Raw genomic sequence first — 12,500 nt, 5'->3', positions numbered from 1 at the left:
CATATGATGAGCCCAAACAAGAAATCCAAGAACACCTATACTGATCATGGCATAAACCATGCCTAGATACCCGAAGACCGGTTTTCCCGAAAAAGTCGAAACGATATGACTTATGATACCGGATCCAGGCAGAATGGGAATATACACCTCTGGATGACCGAAGAACCGAAAGAGATGCTGGTATAATATGGGGTCCCCCCCTCCTGCGGGATCAGAAAAGGTTGTATTAAAGTTTCGATCGGTTAATAACATTGTAATAGCCCCTGCCAGTACCGGAAGTGATAATAAGAGTGGGAATGCTGTTACTGGAACGGACCACACAAATAGGGGTGATCTATGCATAGTCATTCCAGGTCCACGCATGTTGGAGATAGTTGTTATAAAATTTATAGAACCTAAAATGGATGAAACACCAGATAGATGAAGACTAGAAATTGCTGAATCAACTGCTCCTCCAGAATGGCTGGTAATACCACTTAAGGGCGGATAGACCGTCCACCCAGTGCCGCTACCCACTTCTACTAAGGCTGAGCTTAATAGGAGCAAGAGACTTGGTGGCAACAACCAGAATGAAATATTATTTAATCGTGGAAATGCCATGTCAGGTGCACCTATCAGAATCGGAACAGACCAATTACCAGATCCACCTATCATCGCCGGCATAACCATAAAAAAGATCATTAAAAAAGCGTGAGCCGTTATTAAAACATTATAAAGTTGATGATTCCCACCAAGAATTTGATCGCCGGGTCGTGCTAATTCCATACGAATCAATACTGAGAAGCATGTGCCCATCACTCCAGCAATGGCACCGAAGATGAGATATAGAGTCCCTATATCCTTGTGGTTGGTGGAGAACAGCCATCGGACCGGATTTGTCATAAAATGGAGAATCTTTCGTTTCCTTCCTTATCAGAGAGGGGCCCCTTCTTAGGGAGCGGGGCTTTTTTCTTGAAAAAGGGGGAGTGAGAGGGTAAGGAAAGAGGGGTGGGGAAGGCACTAAAAAAAAAAAGGAAAGCCCTCACTTTATTGATGGGAAATTTGGATCCCCTTTTCCTCTCAACCCCTCCCCCCAGGTTCAGGAGAGGGTCAACGCAAGGATCTTACTTCGAAGCAACCGTCTTTTGACCTGAATCTGCCGCCTGGCGGAAGGGACGAGCTTAACGCCCTTGTGGCGGAGCTCGATCGAGTGGAAGAGGGGATTCGGCGCTTGACTGAATCCCCCGCCGACAGTCGCGAATTAGAACTGCGGCGCCTCGCAGAAGTTCTTGGAACACTTGACAGCCGGTTGGAGCAAGCCCGAGCCATGGACTCGGCTCGCGACCAAGCACTGGCCAGGCAGCGGGCGGAACTTAACGCCCAATTGGAACCATTTCTGCAAGGGGAGGTCCAGCTTGCTGCTCGAAGGCAGGCCCTTGCAGAAGCGGTTAATTCCCTTCAGCAACAGCTCCGGGCCCAAGACCAATTCCTTGGAGATTGGGGGTCGAGGAATCAACAACTATAGCTGCACGGGGTACGTTATGATCTATAAACCGTCCCTAACGTCAGATAGGATTTTGGTTGGCTTCGTCGGGAGGCTCGCGTAGTTTGTTACGTCAGCTCCAAAAGGATAAGTTGCGTTGGAATCGATAAAGTTCCGTGGAATTCATAATTGCATAAAAAAAAAGAAAAGGAGTCTTCAACCCTCTCAATCAATAGAGGCTAGATCGGACTAAGGAGAGAGACGGTTGAGTACGGAAGCGAAAGCGGGCTAGCTAAATGCCCGATGAGAAGGCCCTCTTGATCTTCTGGCCATTTCTTCCCATTTGTTCGTTGGAATGCTTGTTCTCCATTAATTTTATTATTAATTTCATTAGATTTACCAAAACAACAATAATTGCGGATCCAATCACAAAATTGTTTTATCATACCTTCTCATGAACATAGTGATCCGCTTTACTGAAGAAAGACTTTTGTTTGTCGGAAATTGCCGGTTGGTTTATCCGGACATGGGAGAAAGATGCACAAACGAAAGAAATAGGAAACAGCATTTCATTTCATACGCAATTCCTCGATCCAATCTCGCACTTGGTCTGATCCTCTTTATTGATGGTCTTAAACCTGAGGTCCGACGTGATGTCATCTCCCAGTCTCCTACTTCCTTGGTACGAGCTGCATCACTGGCTCGTTCATTTGACGAGCGCTACCTGTTACAGAGTTCGGTTGCACGATAAAAAGCAAGGGTGCCTTCCTCATCGATGCGGACCTCTCCGTCCAATTCATCTTCTCCTTCACTTACGTCAACTAAATCTGCATTGCCGCCTCTCCTTCCGTCTCCTCCAACTAAGCCTCTGCCACCAGTGAAGAAATTGTCGGCAGCAGAAATGCAACTGCGACGGGAAAAGGGGTTGTGCTTTACTTGCGACGATAAATTCTCGTGGAAGCACAAATGTCCGAATCGCCAATACATGATTCTGCAGGTGGATGAACCGGATGGCGATGTTTCCTCCTCTGTTGTCGCCGAACCTGTTCCACCTTCCGTCGGATGATTCTCCAACTTTGCATCATTTGTCATTACAAGCTTATCATGGCACTTCTGGCAAATGTACTATCTACTTTTCTGGGTCGATTGCAGGCACCACCGTGCGCATTCTTCTCGATGGTGGCAGTTCTGACAACTTCATTCAGCCTCGAATTGCTCACTATCTGAAGTAGCCAATTGAACCGGTTCCCAACTTAAAAGCAATGGTTGGCAGTGGACAAAGGTTACCTATTGAAGGTCTCATTCATAACTTGGACATTTGCATACAGGGACATCATTTATTCCTCGGTGTCTTTGTTATGCCCTTAGCCGGTTCTGATGTTGTCATGGGCGCTTCGTGGCTCTCAACTCTTGGAGCCCATATAGCTTATTATAGTACAGCATCTTTGAAATTTGACCTTAATGTTTCGTTCAATTACAAGGGGGAAAAAGTCCTCTACCCCTACTGAGGCACAATTCCATAACATCCAACGGTTCCAGGACACAGGTGCGATTGCTGAAGCTTATACATTGACATATTTTGCACTTGACTTGGAATCCGACCCTCTGTCTTCTCTTCCAGAGTCTACACCCTCTGATTTACGTGCCATCCTAACTCGTTATCGGCAGGTCCTTGACACTCCTAAGGGCTTACCAATGCCCCGGCCACATTTCAATCGTTGATGAATTCGGTTTTCCGAGATTTGCTCCGAAAGTGCGTCTTGATATTTTTCGATGATATATTAGTGTTTAGCAAGTCTTGGCCACTGCATTTGGATCACTTGTCCCTCGTTTTGGATCGTCTACAGGCCCATTCTCTCTATGCCAAACCTTCTAAGTACTCCTTTGGACAGACCAAGATAGAGTCTTTGGGCCATGTCGTGTCCGGTTCTGGTGTTGAAATGGACCAACAAAACAAAAGGTGGCAACTGTTTTGGCTTGGCCTACTCCAACTACTAGAACTCTACTTAGGGGATTTTTTGGCCTCACCAGTTATTACCGGCCTTTCATACTAGGCTATGCTCAACTTGCAGGCCCACTCACGACTTTATTACAGAAGGACAAGTTTTCTTGGACTGATGCGGCCCAACATTCTTTTGACGCATTGAAGCTGGCTATGACTCGGGCGCCCGTTCTTGCTTTACCCGACTTTCAGAAACCGTTTGTTGTCGAGACTGATGCATCAGGGTGTGGCATCGGCGCAGTCCTCAGTCAAGACGGCCATCCAATCGCCTATTTTCGAAGAAGCTCTCGCCACGAATGCAATCGAAGTCAGCTTATGTTCGGGAACTCCACGCTATCTCTGAAGCCGTTGCCAAATTCAGACACTACTTGCTTGGACATTTTTTTATCATTCGTACAGATCACAAAAGTTTAAAGCACCTTTCCGAGCAAGTTATTCAAAGGCCAGAACAGGCTACCGAAGCTCATGGGATTTCACTATTCCATCGAATACAAAGCCGGTAAAACGAATCAAGCTGCCGATGCTTTATCACGGGTTTGTTACATGGCACTGACTGTCTCCCATTTTACCTTCGTGGATAACATTTATGCCGCCGTTCGCTCTTCTGTTCCGTTGCAGCTGTTCCGTGAACGCCTTTCTCAAGATCCTGGGGCCTCGGAGGGGTTTTCGATAAAACAGGGGTTGTTATTTTACCATGACCGGCTAGTTTTGTCTGAGGACAATCCAGAGTTACTTCAAACCGTTATTCGCGAATTTCACACCACTCCGGTTGGTGGTCATGCTGGCGTCTTACGCACCTTCCATCGCATAGCGGCTCAGTTCTATTGGAAAGGCATGCGTCAGGATATTCAACGGTTTATTCAGTCTTGTATGGTTTGTCAGCGCGCCAAGTCCTCTCAACTGCACCCTGCTGGGTTATTGTGCCCCCTACCTCTTCCTTCTCAGATATGGGAGGACGTTGCAATGGACTTTATTACGGGACATCCACCATCGCGCGGCTTCACGGTTATAATAGTTGTGGTTGACCGTTTGTCAAAATACGGCCATTTTGCACCCCATCGAGCTAATTACACGAGTTCCCAAGTTGCTGAGACTTTTGTTTCCACTATAGTGAAACTCCATGGCGGGCTATTGTTTCTGATCGTGATAAAGCTTTCACAAGTGCTTTTTGGAAACATTTATGTAAGCTTCATGGTACGTACTACTTTGAATATGAGCTCGTCGTACCACCCGCAAACGGAGGCTTTAAATAAATGTTTGGAGCTGTACCTACGTTGCTTCGTTCATGAGACTCCGCGTTTATGGGTTTCCTACTTGCCTTGGGCTGAGTATTGTTACAACTCGTCCTTCCAGACTTCCATTGGTATGACTCCATTCAGAGCTGTGTATGGTCGTGACCCCCCTGTTCTTCTTAAGTTTCATCCGGACGATGGGGTCCCTTCAGAATTGGAGCAACTGTTAAGAGATCGAGATGCAATACTTTCTCTCCTTAAGCGTAATTTACAGAATGCTCAGACTCGTATGAAACGCTACGCGGATACCAAGCGAAGGGAACTTCATGCCTACCTTGCTTTAAAGCGATATAGAGATAGAGTGATTTATAGTGCTAGGAATGATGAAAATCTCTGTTCTGTTGTCTTTCAGTTCTGAGTTTGACCTTGGTTTAAATGTTATTCGTTCTTTTCATTTCCTGTAAGATTAAAAAAATGTAATTCTTTGTAATTAAACATAATCTCTATCTCTTCCTATCGAGAAGTTCTTTACTTGGAAAGTCAGCATTTGCCATACTTGACTGCGGGTTCACTCCCTTCCTTCTTAGTCTAGCCCAGACCTTTCTAATACATAAGATGTCATAAATACAGAATAAGACTAGGAATCTCGATTAGAAGACTTGCTCCCTACCGGCTACCTGTGACTGGCTGAGAGATTGATTTTCCTTGTACCGCTTTCGGAAATAGAATGGAATCTGGGATCAAAGGAGATTAGGGGATGAGTTCGCACCCACATTCTCTCATAGAGTAGCGACCATAGTGACTAATTGGCAAGGAAGACGCTTGGGGAAAACTCCCTTCATCTAAAAGGAAGGGGTGGCGGATGCTCTTGATTGAAACCCGAAATCCATGCTTTTCCGAACCAGAATCGAAGAGAAAACAAAGTGAACGAAAACTGGTGCGCGTAGAAACGAGAAGTAGACCGAAAGGCCCCAAGAAGGGAAAGGCCCTCAACCCCCACAGCAGAATCTAAAGTCGTTGTTTACCTGCCGCAAGACCTAGAAAAGAGATAGAACAGGGCAGCTGCCCTAGGAATGGAAATTGAGTCACCGAGATCGGTACGGTACGTAGCATAGGACCTCGGAAAGAACTCGTCTTTGTTCTGATGACGCTAAGAAGACCTTGAAAAGCCATAAGACGGATAAGATTGCGACAGGTAATGACGAATCAATCAAGCCAGGACCTTGTCCCCTTCCAGTGCCCCGGAGGCATTCATTCTAAGAAGTACACTGGGAGTTTACCTGTTCTTTTCAAAGAGAGGGCAGATTGAATCCTTGTGAATCGAAGAGGAACGAAGTCCCTTGAAACGATGCGGGTTAGCCGGGAGGAGATCAAATAGAAAAGTGGACGATTCCAGGTCAGAGACCGAAGCAAGGTTGACATCCTTGATGGATACCCCTTTATCCCTTAGCGAGTATAAAAAAAGTGATCCTAAGCGCACTCATTTTCCAAATAATTAATGCTATCTGTAGACAGTTTCACCCTGAGATCGATGATGGCACCTTGGATCCCTTGTGGTACTCATCTGGCTGCCCCTTTTTGGAATGGGATTTCTCGCTTGTTCCGTTCAAACCAACTTGTGGAACAAGAATTCCAGGAATTAGACCACCTTATTGGGAGGAATCCTTCTCTCCAAGGAATTGATTCCCCTCCTTTAAAGACTTTCCTAAGGACTATTCTTAGGGGGAAGGATGCAGCCGCAGCGGTGGACAGCGCCAAAGAGAAAAGACGTAACAAGGTATTCAGACCACACTTCACACAAACCAACTGAACGTTTCCCAAGAGCTAGTGCTCTGATACCATGAAAGAGTTGAAAATACTTTGAGCAGATTGGGTGAACATTGAACAAGGCAAAGTAATGGTCTATTCATCCCCCAGCAGTTCCTTTCCCAGTTCCCATTCAACATTCATAGTATTATCCCGCTTCAACCAGCTGCTTTGCGGACTGCTCTTGCTCTTACTGCTGCTTCCTGCTTCTGACTACTTGCCTTTCCCTCACCGTCACTGCCTTCCCGCTTGATATCCCTCCTTATTTATATCGTGCAATTAAAGGGAACGAGACTGGAAAGCCCAAACTGAGCCCGGCGGGCAAATGCTTACCAATACCGAAGCCGTTCCGCTCGTCCCTCTTTCGAGGGCTTCACTCTCCTTGAAGAAAGCAAGTTTGCGGTTACGTAGATGATAACCGGCCTATACGAACGTTTGTTTGTTGGAATCTTCTTCTGTCAGAATCTTTTGGGAAGCCTTGGTGGTCTCATATTATCATTATCATTAATAGTTTAGAAAGAAAGCGATTCCTACAAGGAAAGGCATCTCGACTGCTTCCAAAATCAGGTCATCGACCAGTAATGCGACTTGTAGAAGACTCCCTACCTAGCGGAGTTGGCACTAATAAGGAGAGCAGAAAGCAGCTACCGGCCATCAGGAGATCCACGACTTTAAGATCCGCATGCAAGGGAAGATCCGCTTATTCTTTGAGATGACAAAGCTCCCCACTAGACGCAAATTGCCGAATCAACACCAGGCAGTATAGGAGTGCTTTCTTTGATCGGCGTTCCCCAGACCAGAACTGAAAGGACATACCAGCCCCCGAAGGATTATCGGGCATTCCTTCATGTCGGGAGGAGGTACCGGTTGGAGGAGAAGATAAGGACAGCTTTCTTTCTTCCATTCCACTCTTGCTCCAATCCCAATAGGATAAATAGAGCTAGCACTTGCTATAAGGGCTTCTGACTCGCCTGTAACTGGCTGCAAGGAAACTAAAAAAGCTTTATATATTCAAATATATAATAAATATGTGCTCCTCCCCTCTTCTCTGTTGAGTTCATCTCGTAGAGGGGAGCTATAGTTCAATAGTATAGGTATTTATCCTTATAAGAGGGAGGGCGTGCTAAAGCCATGAATTTGATGAAGCTAATGGGCGAGGGGAATCAGTTGCTTTTATTGATGACAGGTTTCCGAGAGGACATCCAAATCTGTCTTGGCTTCTCCTTGGGCTTAGTTCTGTTTGTTCGTTCGCCTTTGATGATATTTCTATTAGGAAATAGATCATAAGTCCCCCGACTATCTGATTCTAGGGGCTCTGAAAGGTGTAGCGATGCACCCGTTCGAATGGTCGCGTCTCAGAAGATAGAAGTGGGTGCAATCAGTGTCTACGTGCCTTCCTGCTTAAAGAGAGATTCTAGTGCCTTATGGCCTTACCGGATCTTGCTAACATTAGAGACTCTACTTACTGAGTTGCCTACCCTCCGATCAGGGTCTTGAAGCCCTACAGTTACTGAACTCTATATCTCTGGAACTGAAAGAGGGTCAACCGGGTCATGACTTTCGAGCTGGGAAAAGTAAGGCATTTTCCTACTCTGAATCTCTATCTCGAACCACAGAAAGCGTAGTCACAAGAACTGAAAACAGCACCTTCCATAGTGAGTAAAATCTCTTTCTTCTTAAGCAATCATATCTTTCGAACCCAACAACTCATGGGGTTTCTTGTTCAATCGTCTGAACTAGCTAATTTAGGATTGGAGCTATGGCTGCCGATGAAAGATTTGACTCATGAGACCTGATGAAGAAGATGTTTAGGAACCCCTTAGGATAGATCCCCAAACTCTCTCCACCCAGGGGAGACCTCTTTCTTATAGAGTGGAGCCTCCCTAATACCATTCCCTTGCCCAACTCCTGAAAGACATAGTTGATTTCTAAGCCGCACCCACAATTCCTAAACGGATCTCAGGCCAGTAGGATCAAAGGATAAGAGATGCATTTCTTTACAGACCTATCTTTGCTAGCTCATGAAGTCAGAGCTGCCTTCCTTCCACTCACGGTACACCTAATATCGTAATGGCTGGTGAAAAGGCTAGTTCAACTAGACCTGTAATCAAAGGCTTCCAAGACCTTACCACCGGAGTTTATGAGTGCAGCAAGGAAAGAAGCCTATAAGCTATGTAAGCTAATATGAGGAGAGCGCTTTCTCCCCGGTGAAAGATCAATCAATTGGCTCACTCGATCTGGAATGGAACCGGAGAATATGAAATGGGCTCTCGACCCCGGCCTTGCTTTTTTTACCTGTCTTATCGTATCGAATAAGGCTAGCCTATCTCGGTGTCTGGTACCGAAAGATTAAATCGGGCAGCTCAAAACCAGCCCAACCTCTTCATGGTCACATCCCTTTTCTGACGCTTTTCGTCTTGTTGCATGTGCCTTACGGTATCCAAATCCAGTCCTCTCTGCTTCCTATGATTGAAGTGAAGATCTGCAATAGACTGTCTGCTTTCCTTGGTAAGAAAATCCATAAAGAATCCCTTTTTAATAGAACTGAGGACTAGAGGCCTCCCCAATTGAGAGGATAAAGTCTGTGATTCAAAAACCAAACCAGTTGTGAAAGCTGGGTCGGATAGGCAATCAACATGATTGGTCCCAGTTTAAGTAGTTGGATTTGAGTGCATCGGATAAGCGAAAGCTAGCAGTAGATCGATAAAAGAAATCATACGGATTGCAACCTACAGATGAAGCAGATGAAGAATCAGCTTCATTGTTCCCACCATATATTATCATCCAAGAATAAGAATTATATATAATAAGAGTAAGAATCAATCGTTCAGTGATCGCTACGCTTGATTGATTGGGGCGGGCTACTCACACTGTTTTGGCTAAAAACCCATTTTCTTGCTGTTCCTCACAGTTTACCTACTCCAAACACGAAAGTAAAGACCACAAAATCTGTCTACATAGCTCCCTTTGTTTAAAGTGTGGAGCTTCGCGGGGATCGTACGTCAGCATCGGCCTATAGACTGCCTTAGACCGGAGTGCCTTCCCCCTTCTAAATGGGGGTGGGTGCAGGTGAATCTCTCAGCTTCTGTTCGTTCTGTCTCTCCTCGGCGCCTCTTCCCTTTGCAAGGTCCATAAGCAGGACCCTTCGAATCGAATTTCGGGGATTCCCTTCTTTCGATCTACTTCCTTGGCTAAGTACTCGAATAGCTTTGGTGCCTGTAGCCAACTTCGGAAATCAAATAAATGTATTTATATAGGGTAGGGCGATTGAACTTTTCTTTTAGAAAGCAAACTAAACCCCGTGAACAATACAGGCGTACGTAGGGCACACTTTGACTAGAGCCTTTACCGGACCGCTTTTCCGGAATCTCAATGTTGCCCCACCAAAGAAAACCCAATGCCAATCGCTGATCTGTTAGTGGACAGAGCTTATGGGCAATAAATTCTGTCATTCATGGCCTTAGCGTACATGCACTTAGGTTAGAACCTTCTTTTCATCTCCAAAGAGGACGAGGCGTTCCGTTGTCCGGGTGCTGTTGGACGGACTATTCTGCTGGCAGGCGATGCCCTTCGGTCTGAATAACGCTATAGTTACCTACCGGCGAGCAATGAACCTCATCTTCCATTACTTTATTGTCAACATCGTAGAGGTGGTGTATGTATATTGACGATGTAGTTGTGAAGCAGAAAGGAGCTGGCCCTCGGGTTATTTGTCAGATCTCAAGACAGTGTTTGAGCGCGAGAACACGGCTTGAAGATGAACCCGTAAAAATGTGCATTTGGCGTAACAGCAGGAAACTGCCTTTAGTGCACAACAGAGGGGTTGAAATTGACAAGAAGAAATCGGGCCTGGCCTGAAGTTGAAGAATGCCTCTCACACAGATGGACAGCAAAGAAGGCCTTCTAAGGCGAGGCGGACTCTGGCTCTTTCATTTGTAAGAGTCCTCCTCAGGCACGAGATTGTCCGATGAAGGAGAAACTTGCTGGTTGCCGAGGACAAGAGGGAAGAACCCCTTCAAATAGGGTGAATCCGTTACAGTTGCGGAAAGCGATCACCCATGAGAAGCCTACGTCTGCTGGGCTTATGTATGTTGAGATAGTGTTGAATGAGATGGCCACTCCGCTCGTGCGATGGTCGATACCGGCGCCACGAGACGAGGCTACTTCCATCCAAGGGAAAAGTCAAGCCCCGGTAAGCAAGCCATGATCATGATAAGAGGGAGAAGACTATTCATTCATCGTCATGAAAGGCAAATAAAAGGCTTTAGCAGCCCATTCTTGAACACGAACACGAACCCTGATCCTAGTACTATACTAGTGGGTAGGGCTTATTATGGAATAGGAAAAGAAACCCCGGGAGGTCCCCCGTGTTTAATAGCATATCCAGTTTCTGCCTGGTTTGCTCTTTCTTTGCCGCGGACCAATGTGAGAAGCCCTATTAAGTGACTGATTGTGTTGAGTCGGATACCTCTTTCGAACGTCTTACTAAATGGACTTCGTTCCTTGAAAGCGCTCTCTGCTTGATCTGGCACTACTACTAGAAATTCGGGTGATAGACGAAGGCGTTGCGTTGGTCCATCGGTGCCTTAGGGGCAATCGCGCCAGTGTATAAAAAGACATTTGCAATTTTTACAGTAGCGAGGAGACAATAAATTAGGATTCCGGCGGCTTTTGCCACTTATGATCAGTGTTCACAAGAGCGAGACGGTTCAATGTCTTACACAATGTTCAAGCAGCATTCTTGCCGGAAGGATTTTTTAGGAAGCCCGGACACCTACCGAACATCCCTGAAGGATGGAACAACATGATGAAGAAGGCGGCGAAAGAAAGTATAGAGGAAAATCTGGGAAGAGAACAAGGAGATCTCTGAAAAGGGGAGGCAAGGAAGTAGTAGAAATGTTGAAGAGGAGACAACCCGCTCTTGAACTTAAGACTATGCGCGTCGCGTGCTCGATCTAGCAATTGTTTTGATGAACTGAACTTTCATTAAAAAAGAAAGAAGAGAAAGGGAGTTGGCGCCTACATAACAGGTTGCTTGCTTACCAAGCCATCCTGGCTTTTCGCTCCTCCAGTTCGATTATTATTATTTTATTGACTTATTATTATAAAAACAACTCACTATCAAAATGAAAGACGATCGATTATCAACCCAAGAAGATAGAGAGTCCCACATACGAAAAAGGGTCACAAATAGAGTTGAACCAAGTAACATTGCAAAGGCATAATGATAGTAGGGTCGGGATATCCCCGCCCTCCGAACCGGACGTGAAGGTCTCCCCTCATCCGGCTCTCTGCAGGGGAATCCCCACTCACAGCTTCCCCTAATATCCTCCCTTTACCACATCATGGGGGTTTACAGGGGATCCCAGAGGCTCGCTCGGAAAGGCTGCTATACCATACCTTTTGACTCAACTCTACTCTAGTAGTCACTGGACTCACTATAGTAGTCCGTCCGGCTGCTCTTGCTGAAATCATTACTCTTCATTCTCCCGTGCTCTAGCAATTGCGCTCCCTAGACCACTACCATGTAGTTAGGTAGAGACAATCAATCCGTAGTGACGGGAATCTGGGGATCCCTATCCATATCCTAAATGAATAATATATATAAGCTGCTACCTTTCTCTCACTCAATAGATGTATCTGGTCTGGTACGGTACAATACGAGACGATGGAATGCAATGGGATGGATGGTAGAGGGCTGCCTGCGCCCAAAAGCGATGATTCACTTGTCCCCTTGTCCATAGGGACCTCGTGGCATACAACCGAAACGACTCCCGCTATATAGCCGCCCCTATCTCTCTTTCTTTTTACAGCCTCGTGGACGGACTAAAGAAGGGAAGTTACAGAACGGGGCGGTGAAGGCTCGAGAAGTAGACAGCAAGCTTTTCTCAGCCCCCTAACCTTTCTATTATTAAAGCGCTAGCGCGCCCCTATCTCTAATCTAAAGGGGCGTAAGCACTTCACTCGCTAGGGGATGGGATTCATTCACTTGCATTCC

The 12,500-nt window shown here is 46.0% G+C and overlaps 2 protein-coding genes across 2 annotated transcripts in view; both read right to left on the bottom strand.

Moving 5' to 3' along the window:
• Positions 1 to 1,230, bottom strand: part of LOC127744498 (cytochrome c oxidase subunit 1) — a 3,772-nt gene extending 2,542 nt beyond the window's left edge. The window contains exon 1 of the mRNA XM_052256628.1: positions 1 to 1,230. This exon is cut by the window's left edge and continues 2,542 nt beyond it. Within this exon, the coding sequence (XP_052112588.1) occupies positions 1 to 882 (882 nt within the window). The 5' untranslated portion in view covers positions 883 to 1,230.
• The window catches only part of LOC127744497 (cytochrome c oxidase subunit 1), a 44,773-nt gene that overhangs the window by 2,542 nt on the left and 29,731 nt on the right, over positions 1 to 12,500 (bottom strand). The window lies entirely within an intron of this gene.

Source organism: Arachis duranensis, unplaced genomic scaffold (assembly GCF_000817695.3).
Source record: "Arachis duranensis cultivar V14167 unplaced genomic scaffold, aradu.V14167.gnm2.J7QH unplaced_Scaffold_44811, whole genome shotgun sequence".
NCBI classification, from domain to species: domain Eukaryota; kingdom Viridiplantae; phylum Streptophyta; class Magnoliopsida; order Fabales; family Fabaceae; genus Arachis; species Arachis duranensis.
The sequence above is the reverse complement of the archived record's forward strand: the minus strand, read 5'-3'. Positions and strand labels throughout refer to the sequence as shown.